At 48.9% G+C, this 14,946-nt stretch overlaps 1 protein-coding gene across 6 annotated transcripts in view; it reads right to left on the bottom strand.

Moving 5' to 3' along the window:
• lrrk1 (leucine rich repeat kinase 1) overlaps positions 1-14,946 on the bottom strand; it is a 53,640-nt gene that overhangs the window by 14,228 nt on the left and 24,466 nt on the right. For all 6 annotated transcript variants that reach the window (XM_033050533.1, XM_033050537.1, XM_033050539.1 and 3 more), the window contains 11 exons: positions 12,372-12,509; positions 10,651-10,763; positions 10,307-10,377; positions 9,300-9,429; positions 8,881-8,993; positions 7,555-7,769; positions 6,315-6,479; positions 5,154-5,326; positions 2,496-2,616; positions 1,708-1,867; positions 605-881 (listed from right to left, as the gene is read on the bottom strand). In XM_033050533.1, coding sequence (XP_032906424.1) covers positions 605-881; positions 1,708-1,867; positions 2,496-2,616; positions 5,154-5,326; positions 6,315-6,479; positions 7,555-7,769; positions 8,881-8,993; positions 9,300-9,429; positions 10,307-10,377; positions 10,651-10,763; positions 12,372-12,509 — 1,676 coding nt within the window. The remainder of the gene's footprint in view (positions 1-604; positions 882-1,707; positions 1,868-2,495; positions 2,617-5,153; positions 5,327-6,314; positions 6,480-7,554; positions 7,770-8,880; positions 8,994-9,299; positions 9,430-10,306; positions 10,378-10,650; positions 10,764-12,371; positions 12,510-14,946) is intronic.

Below are 14,946 nucleotides of genomic sequence, written 5' to 3'. Positions count from 1 at the left end.
AGTCGCCATGCCAACATGTCACCACCTGCATCACCAGCTTTCACTTCAGTCTTACAGCGTGGAAACAGGCCCTTTGGCCCATACTTGTCCACACTGACCAACATGTCCCAGCTGCACTTGTCCCACCTGCCCGCATTTGGCCAATATCCCTCCAAACCAATCGTATCCATGTATCTCATGAAATGTTGTTGTAAATCTCACATTGACCAGTGTTGAGGCATAACGTGTTCATGCTGGTTTAAACTGAAGATAGACACAAAATGCTGGAGTAACTCAGCGGGACAGGCAGCATCAGACAGGCAGCATCGCTGGAGAGAAGGAATGGGTGTCGTTTCGTGTCGAGACCCTTCTTCAGACTGAGTATCTTTTAGGAGGGAGAGATAGATCAGCCATGATTGAATGGCGGAGTAGACTTGTGGGCCCAACAGCCTGATTCTGCTCCTATCACTTATGATCATGAAATGCTGCCTGTCCCGCTGAGTTACTCCAGCATTTTGTGTCTATCTTCAGTGTAAACCAGCATCTGCAGTTCCGTCCTACACATTAATGGTGACAATTAATTGTTAATCGTGCAAACGTGAGCACAAAGATGAGCGTAGTGTACCTGTCATTGGCGATGGGAAGGGCGATCTCAAACTTGGCCAGGAACTGCAAGTACTGTTCCTCGGTCTGCTGCGTGAAGCCCGTCCCCAACAGCAGTTTTCGCAGCTCCGTCAACCGGATCACTCCGTTCATGGCGAGGGATCGTGACGCCTTGATATTGATAATCTTCTCCAAGCATTCGGAGAGCCAGACGGGATGCAGGAAGTAGAGATTGCGCAGCCCATGGCTTGTGTCTGGGAAGTGCAGGACTGCGCCTGTTTCAATCAGGAAGGCGAGAGCTGCCAAACAAGCAGAAATTATTCAGCATAATCTTGGCCACTCACCTCTGTGGGCGGCACAGTGGTGCAGCGGGTAGAGCTGCTGCCTCACAGAACCAGAGACAAGGGTTTGATCCCGACCTCTGGTGCTGTCTGTGCGGAGTTTGCACATTCTCCCTGTGACCACGTGGGTTTCTCCAGGTGCTCCAGTTTCCCCCCACATCCCAAAGACGTGCAGGTTTGTGGGTTAATTGGCTTCTGTAAATTGCCCCGAGTGTGTAGGGAGTGAGATAAAATACTGTAGAACTAGTGTGAACGGGTGATCGCTGGTCAGTGTGAACTTGATGGGCTGAAGGGCCTGTTTTCGTGCTGTGTCACTAAATGTCTTTCTTGCAATATTTGATTCCTGTTGGAAGGGAACTGATTTCATTTGAGGATTTCATGATTTTGCCGAAAAATCAGTGTCAGAAGAAGGTTGAGTGAAACAACATGAAAGGACTTGGGTTTCACCTGATCAGGTGCCACAGGTAGTAGAGGTGTACCTCAGAGCACCAGTGAGCCAGGTTGAACCCTGACCTCCGGACCGCCCATGTGGAGTGTACGCACTCTTCCCGTGACCCCGTGACCTTCCTCCGGATGTTCCGGATGCTCTCACATGTCAACAAGGTGCAGGTTGGTATCTGGCCAATTACCCCCAGTGTGTGAGTGAGTGGAACAATGTGGGGAGGAAATGGAAGGGTTAGGGTTAGGGTGTTGCCATGTTGTTGATGGGCATGAGGCATTGGGTGGGTGGAAGGGCTTGTTGCTGAATCTCTCTGCCAGGATGTGGAAACACCCACACAATTACCAGCCTGCAGGTCCTCAAAGTCGTTGATGTCATTGCCCGGAGTGTGCGGCACCATCTCTTGCAGCTGCTGGTCAGTTATGTACTGGACCTCATCGTGGTCACTCCGTCTCTGCTGCTCCTCTACAACTGCGGTCCGTAGCTTGAGGTAACTCCTGGGTATCTGGAACAGGGGTCAAAGGAATTTTTCAGCACAGGGGGAGGTCACGACCCCCCTCTGATTAGTTTACTGTGGTTTAGAGATACAGCATGGAAACAGGCCCTTCAGCCCATCAAGTCCACACCAACCAGCAATCACATGCTGGTTCTACATTTTCTCATGCATTTTGTGTCTATCTTCATTTTAAACCAGCATCTGCAGTTCCTTCCTACATATTAATTTGGTCTGCAGCTTGCTGCTTTTCATTCACCTCTTTTTTTGAACAGGGGCATTACATTTGCAGTTTTCCAATTGCTAGCACCACTCAAGAAACTGGAGCATTTTAGAAAATCACCACAAATATCATAAACTGGGTAAATATCATAAACTGGGTATTCAAATGACGTCAAGCGTTCCAGACGGCTGTGCTGACGCACGATGATGCGCGCCTCAGTCACGACCGGCCTGTTGCGTAAATGACGGCCAAGTGGGACAGGACCTTTACTCCAGCACTCTGTGAAACGTCACTTATCCATGTTCTCCACAGATGCTGCCTGACCCGCTGAGTTACTCCAGCACTCTGTGTGTACATTCGGTGTAAACCAGGGTCTGCAGTTCTTTCCTACACACTCTCCACAAAGCAGTTACTCACCAATCTTCCCACCAGCTTCTGTGAAGTCGTTACACTCCCTGCGTCTCTCATGCCACACGCAACTTGAAAGATCAGTTTACGAAGCCCGTCCAACCCATCCAGGGTTCTACACGATAATTCACTGCAAGAAAACATTGCAACATTAACTGTGGGAACAATGAGCATGCAGTTCTGGTCACTACATTACAGTAAAAATGGGATTACAGGGCAGGGTGTAGATGGGATTACAGGGTGTAGATGGGATTAAAGGGTGTAGATGGGATTACAGGGCAGGGTATAGATGGGATTACAGGGTGTAGATGGGATTACAGGGCAGGGTATAGATGGGATTACAGGGCAGGGTGTAGGGTGTAGATGGGATTACAGGGCAGGGTGTAGATGGGATTACAGGGCAGGGTATAGATGGGATTACAGGGCAGGGTGTAGATGGGATTACAGGGCAGGGTGTAGGGTGTAGATGGGATTACAGGGCAGGGTATAGATGGGATTACAGGGCAGGGTGTAGATGGGATTACAGGGCAGGGTATAGATGGGATTACAGGGCAGGGTATAGATGGGATTACAGGGCAGGGTGTAGGGTGTAGATGGGATTACAGGGCAGGGTATAGATGGGATTACAGGGCAGGGTGTAGATGGGATTACAGGGCAGGGTGTAGGGTGTAGATGGGATTACAGGGCAGGGTGTAGATGGGATTACAGGGTGTAGATGGGATTAAAGGGCAGGGTGTAGATGGGATTACAGGGCAGGGTATAGATGGGATTACAGGGCAGGGTATAGATGGGATTACAGGGCAGGGTATAGATGGGATTACAGGGCAGGGTATAGATGGGATTACAGGGCAGGGTATAGATGGGATTACAGGGGGCCAGGGTGTAGATGGGATTACAGGAGGCAGCGGACAGCAATGAGCCTAGATGTTGCCAGGAATGGAAACGTTAGCTCACGGTGAAGGCTTGGACAGGTCATGGTCATTCCCTTTGGAACACAATAGACAGCACTGCCATTCACTGTGATCATCCACAGCTAGCTGAGCAAACTATCTGGGTCTGTTTGCCAAAGCAGACGGGACAGGAACTAAGCGACAGAGTTATAATAAATTAACAACAAAACAAAACTGCGGATGCTGAAAACATAAAAACACAAGAGAAGTGATGGAGCAGGTAAGGCAGCATCTGTGGAGAGGGGAGGACGGTGAATATTCCAGGGCAATGACTTTTCATCAGATCAGAGACAAGATAGGAACAAGACAGAAGACTCTGATAACATCCTTGTTGAGGAAGCAACACAGTTAGCTTGTTGCAACCCAAACCATATCTCCGCATAGGCAGCAATATGCAGTTCTTTTAAACTCACCCTTGAATGAATTTGTCTCATTTGTTTGTGATTATTGGGATTAATGAAACACAAATCATTCTCAAATGTTGAACAGCAACACCCAGTAAAGGGAAGTTCAGAACAACATTGGAGCTTATTATCTCCTGGCAGCAACTGGCTCCAAATGAAGGAGAAATACTTCTATTCTCGTTGGTTTTTGAGCTTTACACAAAATGAATCTCAAACCAATTCACATAAAACTATTTGGTGTTGATGCTAACTGGACGTACCTTCAGGAAGATGAGGAGGAATTTCTTTAGTCAGAGGGTGGTGAATCTGTGGGATTCAGTGGGTATTTTTAAGGCGGAGATTGGCAGATTCTTGATTAGTCCGGGTGTCAGGGGTTATGGGGAGAAGGGGAGTTGAGAGATAGATCAGCCCTGATTGAATGGCGGAGTAGACTCGATGGGCCGAATAGCCTAATTCTTCTCCTATGATTTATGAACTAATCTCAGCAAGAGAGGAAGTACTGCATCTGCTGGGGACATGGACAGGACCTTCGAGAGATGGTAACTTAACCCAGAGAATAAATGAGGAGACGTCAGAGCCTGCAAATGCCAGAATCCAGTGCAAAGATTAATCTGCTTTTCTCTTTCCACAGATGCTGCCTGACCAGATGAGTGTTTACAGTATTTCCTGTTGAAGGTGGGATAGAGGAGAGATTTACAGGTGGATCTAGGGAGCAGGGACATCTTTATGTTCATTGACAACGTTTTCTCTGTGGCTGCCGAGAGGTCATAGAGGAATCTAAAACCATGGCTGGCAGATCAAAGCCATTGCTATTGGTGGTGTTGTGGTTGCACCAGAGCCCTATAAAGGTGTCTGGCAGGTAATCAGGGACTGGAATACAGAAGCAGATTCACCTGTCGGGTCCAATAAGGTGCTGGATGAGTGATGAATTTACAGAGCTATGGATAGCTTTTGCATTGCATCAGTAAGGATTTAGTTTAGTTTAGTTTAGAGTCTAAGCCCACTGAGCGATCACCCGTACAATAGTTCTATCTTACACATGAAGGACAATTTGCAGAATCCAATTAACCTACAAACCTGCACGTTGGAGGAAACTGGAGCTCCTGGAGAAATCCCACGCAGGTCACAGAGAAAACATACAAACTCCGTACAGACAGCACCTGTAGTCAGGCTCGAACCCAGGTCTCTGGTGCTGTGAGGCAGTAGCTCTACTGCTGCGCCACCGTGCAGCCCTAGAGTGAATGGCCTCCTTTGATGCTGTAACCATGATGTTGTGGGTGGGGGAAGATCAATACAAGAACGATTGGACTCACTGTAGGTTCCGGCAGCTGATGTCAGGGTACCCGCTCGCTCGGGGCCCAGACGGGGAACGACACAACGCCAGGATGTACGCGCGCAGTGTCGCCAACCTCTCTGTACGGAACTTGGTGTCGATCAAATCCAGGTGAGTTCCCACCACAATCACAGTGGCATTCGGAGCCTTGGCCTTGAGCAAAACACAAGCAGACACACTCTGTAAACATTCAACATCACACCTGCTGCTGGCAATCTAATTCAAACTCACAAATAATATTCAGTGGAAGAGAGAAAGAGCAAAGAGAAGCAGAATGCAGATGTACAGAATGGTGCGAGAGTCAACAGGGCAAGAAGGGAAACAGCAACAGAGAAATGTACAGGCAGGTGTACCGAGGAACACATAAGCAAAGGGATGAATGAGGGAGATGCACAGTAATTGGAGGCGGTGGGAGTCTAACGCATCCTGGAAAACCTTCAGATCGAGTTGCAGACGGTCATGTGCAGGAAGGGCAGGACTGGAACTGTGTCAGGAAGTGTAAGCTGTGGGAGTGTTGGTGCAAGCGCCTGTCTCAGACAGTGAGCACCAACCACTCTGACAGGCTGAGTAGTTATGGGAAAGGATGAGGATGACCACAGGACGGGACCTGGTGAAAGGAGACCAGGAACTGCAAGTCCACATGGATGTGTGGGAGGCTTTCACAGCTGGAGCAATGAGCACGTGGGCACTGTGAGAGGTGGGGATGGGGGAGAGGGGTGAGGGGTGGGGGTTTGGGGAGAGGGAGAGAGGTGGGAATGTGGGGAGTGGGAAGAGGGGAGAGAGAGGGGGACTACCTGAAATTGGAGAAGCCAATGTTTATACCACTGGGGTGTAAACTACCCAAGCGAAATACGAGGTGCTGTTCCTCCAATTTGTGGTGGGCCTCACTCTGGCCATGGAGGATGCCCAGGACAGAAAGGTCGGATTCGGAATGGGAGGGGAGTTGAAGTGTTGAGCCACCAGGAGATCAAGTTGGTTAATGCGAACTGAGTGGAGGTGTTGTGCGAAGCGATCGCCAAGCCTGCGCTTGGTCTCACTGAGGTTGATCATACGCTGAATAATCCAACCACATTTTTGTTTGGAAGTGGAAAGAAATCATTGCAATGTGTAAAAAGAGTTGAGATACTGTACTGAGCCTTACCTCAATGTTGAGGAGCCACGACTGTAAGTTGGCCACTGCTTCCTCACCAAGAGCCAGGTTCCACACCACCACATACAGGGCCTTCTCCGTGAAGAAACACTGGTTCACCGTGGCCATTTTAGCAGCGCCTCCAATGTCCCAAACATTAAACACAACAGAATCCACCTATAAAATGACACAAAGACAACCCCAATTACATTTACAGTTGCTGCAATAACTGGTGTGAGGGTGGATGCAGAAGGATTTCTGGCCCGATGTCTTTCTCGAATTATTGGTCCTAATTACTCGGTCCCAGATGTGGCTGAAGGAGCAAAAGAATTAAACATTTAAAATATTTGACAGATGAAAATTATTCTCCTTTCTTCTTGCTGTTTAACATTGTTCATTGTGTCAGAGTCATATTTAACCCTTTCCCACCAGAGTGAGGCAATGTTAAAAATCACCATGTCAGAGGTTCACAAGTGGTGATGTGACTGGCAGGGTTTTGTATACAGGCAGCTCAAGGATGCTTCAGTTATACATGTGTGGCCAGGTCTAGGTTAGTCTGATGGGACCAGACCCCTTGCTACAGGTCACCTCCTGATTACCAGACAGAGCCCGTCCTTCTCATAGCATGGAGCCGTTCTCCACACAACCCTGTGGCTATGGGCGAGTTTGTACCTGTGGGGGTATGTGGGTGAGGGTGTACCTGTGGCTGTGAGTGAGGTGTACCTGTGGGGTATGTGGGTGATGTGTACCTGTAGCTGTGAGTGAGGTGTACCTGTGGGGGGTATGTGGGTGAGGGTGTACCTGTGGCTATGGGCGAGTTTGTACCTGTGGGGTATGTGGGTGATGTGTGCCTGTGGGTGATGTGTACCTGTGGCTGAGTGAGGTGTACCTGTGGGGGTATGTGGGTGAGGGTGTACCTGAAACTGTGGAGGGTCCGATCTTAGTGAGTAAAGGTGAAGCTCGAGTGTTGGCTGTGTTAGAGAGAGCGGCTTCAGGAGAAACAGGATTAAAACAGGTTGTTCACAAATAAATGGGAATTGTCATTTTTAGGGTAACACTGCGGAGGTCTGGGTGTGGCATCACTTGGTATTGTGGGGAACATCAGTCTCCCCCAGCAACTGCCTGAAAGAGGGTGGGGTCCAAACCCTCTCTTCATTTGAAGGTTGCTGGAGGAACAGGTAAAGCAGCATAAAGTGATCCTTAACTGCAGTATGTCCCTGCTCTTGTGTTACAACACAAACAGCCTCAGTACCTTGGTCTTCACTGCAGCAGGTCGCTGCAGTTCCCAGATAGTGGTGTGAATGCTACTCTCTTTGTACATGGGCTGTGGGGGTTTCCCCGTCTGAAGGGTCTCCAGGAGCGTGGTCTTCCCCTGGCGAGGTGGTCCAACGACAATCATCTTCAACAGCCGGCAGGGCTCAGCTTTCCGCAGGTGTGCTCTGAGGAAGGCCAGCACTGCCGTGGGTCCTGCAGGAACGAACATGATGGTCAGTGGCGGCGTGAAACTGCAGTACGGGTCAGTGAGACAGGAATGCACGGACAGGTCAATGACACCGGAACGAACACAATGGTCAGTGGAGGTCTAAACCACAGCGTGGGCCAGGGAGATGGGAGTTCACGAACGGGTCAGCAGCAGGCCAATTAACTCTTCCTTTGCATCTGTGGAGAACATGGATAGGTGACGTTTCACAGAGTGCTGGAGTAACTCAGCGGGTCAGGCAGCATCTGTGGAGAACATGGATAGGTGACATTTCGGCTCGAGACCCTTTCGATCTGAAACGTCACCTATTCCTTTTCTCCAGAGATGCTGCCTGACCCGCTGAGTTACTCCAGCACTCTGTGAAACGTCACCTATCCATGTTCTCCACAGCAAACCATTAGCTTTATTGCAGCTGCTGCATGGTAACGTCCAGTGATTCTTGCAGAGTGTTGTCTATCCTGTGGATCCCTGTATCTCTCTCATTCATTCCCTCCTATAGACCAACATACAACACTCAGCTGATGGCTGTAACTGGTATTTGGGACAAACTGTCAGTGTGACCCCCTCGCCCAACTCCTTAATACACCGCAGTGCCTCTGTAACCCCTCCCCCCCCCCCCCTCCCAATGCACAGCAGTGTCTAGGTAACCTCCCCCCCCCCCCCCCAATGCACAGCAGTGTCTAGGTAACCTCCCCCCCCCCCCATGCACAGCAGTGTCTAGGTAACCCCTCCCCCCCCCCCCCCCCCCCCCCCAATGCACAGCAGTGTTTAAATCCCATCGACTGAAGCAAAGACTCTCAAGGAGCGAGCATTGAACATAGTTGTATTCCAGAAGTGTAGACGTTGACAAAAGTTTGGCATCTTCCCCACAGAGTGTCATTGTTGCCAGCTCCATTATTTAGACATTGAGAGATTTGTGTTCACTGTTGTGGATGTCAGGTCCCAGACCAACCATGATCTCATCGAACAGCAGAGCGCCAGAAGGGAGGGCAGATTGGCTTGTTCTCCCACACCCAGGACTTGTTCTCTGGCTCAGCCAGGAACTAAATCAATTGTAATGAAGGAAAACGTAAGATTGAACAACAAAGCTTTATTTACCTTGATTCCTGATCTCTATCGGTACGTTTGAGATGTTTAACTGGTCGATGTCCAGCTGCCAGAGATTAGACAACTGGCCCAGCTCGGCAGGAAGCTCCCGGATGCCAGGGTTACTGATGGGACACATACAGACAGATCAAACCCACCCACAGCCACAGCTACCGCCAGCTAAATCACCAACTCAGGTTAGAGACACTTTATGTGTCAAACTTCATTGAATTTTGCTCCTGTGAAGCATGTTAAACACATTAAAATGGACTTTATCTACTCAGTGGAAGTAGATTTAATAGGTTGACTTTTTCATTCTATAGGCCAATGCAATGAGGACAATGTGACGCATTGAGGTCGCAACTTTAATTAAAAAAAGTAATCCACCTTTCTCAACAGAGTCTCGTCTCCATGATGAACAACTAACTTACTTTGAAAGGTAGAGCTCGGACAGTGTACGCAGCGAACACACAGATGGTGGGACTGAGTCCAGGAAATTACCGTCCAGGTGCAGAATCTCCAAACATTCGCCCAGGATGTGTGGGAATTCAATCACTGAAACTGCAAACAGAGATGAATGGACTTCACTTGATGAGCTTGTAATAACATTTTACTTTTGTTTTTGGCAGCAAGTTGCTTTTGTCTCAGAGGTCTGTGGTCACTTGGCACATGGCCTTTGGCTCTGGACCCCACAATGACAGCAGCACTCAGCCCAAGGCTCTGTGCTCAGTCCCCACCCCAGCTAGACCAGTGCGTGTGATATGAACAGGACTCATTCTGAAACAACCTGGAACAGTCGAAGCATTTAGCCGGGATCCGGCTACAAGCATTTTGTTTTTAATATTTGAGTGTGTAGAGTCACTCCAGGTTATCGATGTTTCTCCTAGAGTGGGGAAAGCTGAGCAAACCTAATATATTTACTTAAGTTTAAGAGATATTTTGATGTAAATATGAGAAGATCGGTTGTTCTGGTCAGAGGTTTTGGAAATGGAGCATAAAAGGGAAAAACAGAAACATTACAACATTCAAACTGAGCCCAACATTCAAGGAGATCATGGTTCATCTCTGACAATATTGTTAGACCTTTGTCTCTTCTCCTTTTGCTGAACATAGAACCATCCATCTCAAAACAAGTCTACATAGACCGGTGCAGAGGGCATTGCTGTAGAGTTCCAATGTTTCTCACATGTACAGAAGTGGATCTCCTGAGACAATGCCCACCTCCACAACTCAAATAACAAACATATTTCTTACTTTATATCTTTCCACTGATGTTGGACATAGTTTAATTGGCTATGAAGTGGGTCATTAAGTAATTCACTGTGTCCAAGCTGGGCTGGACGAGGCAGGGACTAGACACCCAATCCATCTCGGTCCAAACTCCCTGCGCTCAGCTCCTCATTGCCCAACAACCCGCGGCCAGAGAGGGACCACTTACTCGTGTCCAACCCTCTCTTCAGTCGTGGTGTAAAGAACGTGACTCTTCTGGTCTTGGCCGGTTCCTCTCCCCTGCACACGGAAACAGACACACGTGTGAGTCACGACTTGTAAACAGATCCCATACCGTGGGAAGGGGCACGTTCCCCTGACCCAGCCCCCACTGACCCAGCCCCCACTGACCCAGCCCCCACTGACCCAATCCCCACTGACCCAGCCCCCACTGACCCAGCCCCCACTGACCCAACCCCCACTGACCCAACCCCCACTGACCCAACCCCCACTGACCCAACCCCCACTGACCCAACCCCCACTGACCCAACCCCCACTGACCCACAGACTTACTTTCCAAAATGGTTTCGAGAGAGATCGAGCGACCTGAGGCTGGGGCATTGCCAGCTGTCCACAGAGGGAAGTGATTGCAACTGATTGCCTGAGAGCTTTAGGGAATTCAGTGCCTGGTATAAATAAAACACAGCTCTGAGATTGTTTAGATGCAAGACCACAGCTCAAACTAACGTCAGAGTATCCACTGGTTGCTATCAGCAACGCAGGGCAATGTCAGATGTGTGGATGGGTTCAGGGGCTGGACATGGAGACTTCAGGTAGACTTGGAACGGTGGGAATGGGGCATCAGGTGTGTTGGTGCAGGCTGGACTGGAGCTCCATCTACTGTCATGCAGGAGAACTGCAACGGCAAGTGACCTGAACCATGACTGCAGATGGGAAGGATTCCGGCGGGGGTGGGGGCGTCCAGAACTAAGGGAGAACGGACGGAGGGTGGGGCCCGGAGGGGGGTGATGCCACCTGTGGGGACACAACTGTAGACAGAATATTCTTTGTAATTTTGTTGACGCCAGACACATGTCGATTGGTGCGACTGCCAACATCAGGTGTGCTGGCTACATCAGGTGTGCTGGCTACATCAGGTGTGCTGGCTACATCAGGTGTGCTGGCTACATCAGGTGTGCTGCCTACAACAGGTGTGCTGCCTACATCAGGTGTGCTGCCAGCATCAGGTGCGCTGGCTGCATCAGGTGCGCTGGCTGCATCAGGTGCGCTGGCTGCATCAGGTGCGCTGGCTACATCAGGTGCGCTGGCTACATCAGGTGCGCTGGCTGCATCAGGTGCGCTGGCTACATCAGGTGCGCTGGCTACATCAGGTGCGCTGGCTACATCAGGTGCGCTGGCTACATCAGGTGCGCTGGCTACATCAGGTGCGCTGGCTACATCAGGTGCGCTGGCTACATCAGGTGCGCTGGCTGCATCAGGTGTGCGCTGGCTACATCAGGTGCGCTGGCTACATCAGGTGTGCTGGCTACATCAGGTGCGCTGGCTACATCAGGTGCGCTGGCTACATCAGGTGCGCTGGCTGCATCAGGTGCGCTGGCTGCATCAGGTGCGCTGGCTACATCAGGTGCGCTGGCTACATCAGGTGTGCTGCATGATTCTCCCGGGTGTGTGCAGAACACAAACGATTCACTGTACCTCGGTACACGTGACAATAAAGAATAATTGAAGCATTGACAACCGTGACCTCCAGGCTACAGGAACAGCTTCTTCCCAGCAACCATCAGGCTGTTGAACACAACTAACTTCAGCAGCAAACTACTCTTGGCTTTTTATAGGTTGCATTTTGTATTGTTATAGTCTGGTAACCTTGTGTTACTGATTCATTGCATCATTGATTATTGTATATATATTTATTTATTTGTTGTTGCATTAATTAATTAATGTGCCCATAAAACTCCGGCAAATGAGAACGTCATTGTTTCATTCCAGGGATGCAGGACAATTAAAGTTATATATTTGCATATCATTATTCATATGGTCATAAGTGATAGGAGCAGAATTAGGCCATTCGGCCCATCAAGTCTACTCCGCCATTCAATCGTGGCTGATCTATCTCTCCCTCCTAACCCCATTCTCCTGCCTTCTCCCCATAACCTCTGTGTTGACTATTGTATTTGAACAGGTATGTAGGTGGGGACTTTGATAAAAAGTTCTGCTCCCAGTTCATCCATATATAGAGTGTGGCCGTCAAATACTACAGTTCTGAGAAATACCTGAAGCTCAAAGAAGTTTGATGGTAACTCCTTCAGTAAATTGTTGGAAAAATCTGCTTCCTTCAGATAGTTCTTCCAGAAGTCACAAAGGCTGTTTGGTAGAGATTCCAATGAATTTCTGGAAACATTGCAGAATTTCTGGAAGAAAATAATATGTATTTTAGCTGGGCTTTATTATCACCTCTGTTGATAAATAGAAATGAAATGTGTTTTTAGTGAGACCCAGGACTGTGTGCAGCCAAAGGCAAGAAAATAAAACAATTAACCAGAAGGTGCCAGGAGTAAACAGCAGGTGGAATGGGAACGGGAACGGGACTGATCCAAGGAAGTAGAGAAGGTTGTTCCAAATAATTCATAGGATCAGAGGCATTCATTCTGTTCAGTTTTGTTTAGTTTGAGCACTGTGAGGAATCAGGCCCTTTGGTCGACCCAGTCCATGCCAACCGTCGATCACCCGTACACTAGTTCAATGTAATCCCACTTTCACATCCTGGAAAACTAGGGACAATTTACAGAAGTCATTCAACTTGCAAACCTGCACATCTTTGGAATGTGGGAAGAAACCGGAGCACCCGGAGAAAACCCATGTGTTCACAGGGGGAACGTACAAACTCCATACAAATTATAAAAGTGAAACATGGTATTGCAGGTGCTGGTTTACAAAAGAAAAGACACAAAGTACTGGAGTAACTCAACAGATCAGGCAGCATCTCTGGAGAACATTGATAGGTGACGTATAGAGTTGGCACCAGTCTGAAGAAAGTTCCCAACCTGAACTGTCACAGATCCATGTTCTCCACAGATGCTGCCTGACCCGCTGAGTTACTCCAGCACTCTGTGAAACGTCACCTATCCATGTTCTCCACAGATGCTGCCTGACCCGCTGAGTTACTCCAGCACTCTGTGAAAAGTCACCTATCCATGTTCTCCACAGATGCTGCCTGACCCGCTGAGTTACTCCAGCACTCTGTGAAAAGTCACCTATCCATGTTCTCCACAGATGCTGCCTGACCCGCTGAGTTACTCCAGCACTCTGTGAAAAGTCACCTATCCATGTTCTCCACAGATGCTGCCTGACCCGCTGAGTTACTCCAGCACTCTGTGAAACGTCACCATCCATGTTCTCCACAGATGCTGCCTGACCCGCTGAGTTACTCCAGCACTCTGTGCTCATCAGAGAAATCAGCTGTTCCCCTTGGAATGGAGAAGGAAATTCAGTGCCAGACTGAAAGCCATTTGGGATATCAGGTCAAGGCCGTTCAGATGGTCCCATTCCATGGACCTATCCCCAAGCCTTAAGGAGCCTTCAATTACACAACTCATCCTTGTGGGTAAGCTGTGACGGAACCTTCCACCAACATTTCCGCCAACATTTGGTCGACTCCCTCGTGTTACTCTGCTTTATTCTTCCAGTAAAACTTTCAATTTATCTGCTCTGCTTTGCAGCCTTTCTGACTAATGAGAACAGTGTTGTTTTTGCCTCTTTGCCAAGCCATAGACAATGGAGAATGGAGCAGGAATAGACCATTAGAACTTATATCAGACGTGCCAACAAATGCTGCATGGCCTGCTGAGTTACTCCAGCACTTTGTGTACAACATTCCTGTCACATTCTCTCCCAACTGCCCTAAGACAGACAGCCCCACTGTTTCCAGCCTGACTACTCCCTTGTTGGCTTGGCTGCAGTCTGTGTGGAGTTTGCACGTTTCCATCTTGTCCTCCAGACACTGCCACCCGTTTCCAGACTGGGGAAATCTACACGAACCAATTGACTTGTCAACCCCGAACATTCTTTGGACGTGGGGGGAAAACCAGAGCACCTGGAGATAACTCACACAGTCACAGGGAGAACATGCAAACTCCATACAGACAGCAGCAGATGTTGGGATTAAACCCAAGTTACTGGAGCTGTGGCATCAGGAGCACCTGCTGTGCCACTACACTACTCTAGTAAGGTGCTACCACAATGCAGCTAACACAATGACATGGCACAATGGCGCAGCAGGTAGAGCTGCTGCCTCACAGCGCCAGAGACCCGGGTTCCACTGCGTGGAGTTTGCACGTTCTTCCTGTGACCGTGTGGATTTCCTCCCGCATCTCAAGATATGTGAGTTGATGGGTTAATCACTCAGTAAATTGCCCCTGGTGTGCAGGGAGTGGATGAGAAAGTCTGATAGCATAGAATGAGTGTGAACGGGTGGTCAATGGTCAGCGTGGATTTGGAGGGCCAAAGGGCCTAATTCCATGCTTTGTCTCTAAACTAAACTATAAAACCTTAATCTGTTACTTCCTCAGTAATTCAGTTGTTAGTCAGGTAGAATTTGTCTCTAACAAACCTCAGTGTGCCCCCCCCCCCCCCTCTCCATGTGAGAAAGACATTTGTATTTGACAAAGTTTGCGGTATTTTTCCACGTCTGACATGAACCCGGCTGCTTGTTGCCTCAGGATTCACCACTGCCCTTTTATACCATTCGTAATGCTCCTGTCGTTTGGTAAAATAAATGTTAGAACAAAAAACCAGGATTAAGGAGAACTCAACCTAACTTCATGCTGGCAACAATTTCCATTGGTATTG

The sequence above is a fragment of the Amblyraja radiata genome, chromosome 34, assembly GCF_010909765.2.
Source record: "Amblyraja radiata isolate CabotCenter1 chromosome 34, sAmbRad1.1.pri, whole genome shotgun sequence".
NCBI lineage: Eukaryota > Metazoa > Chordata > Chondrichthyes > Rajiformes > Rajidae > Amblyraja > Amblyraja radiata.
The sequence above is the reverse complement of the archived record's forward strand: the minus strand, read 5'-3'. Positions and strand labels throughout refer to the sequence as shown.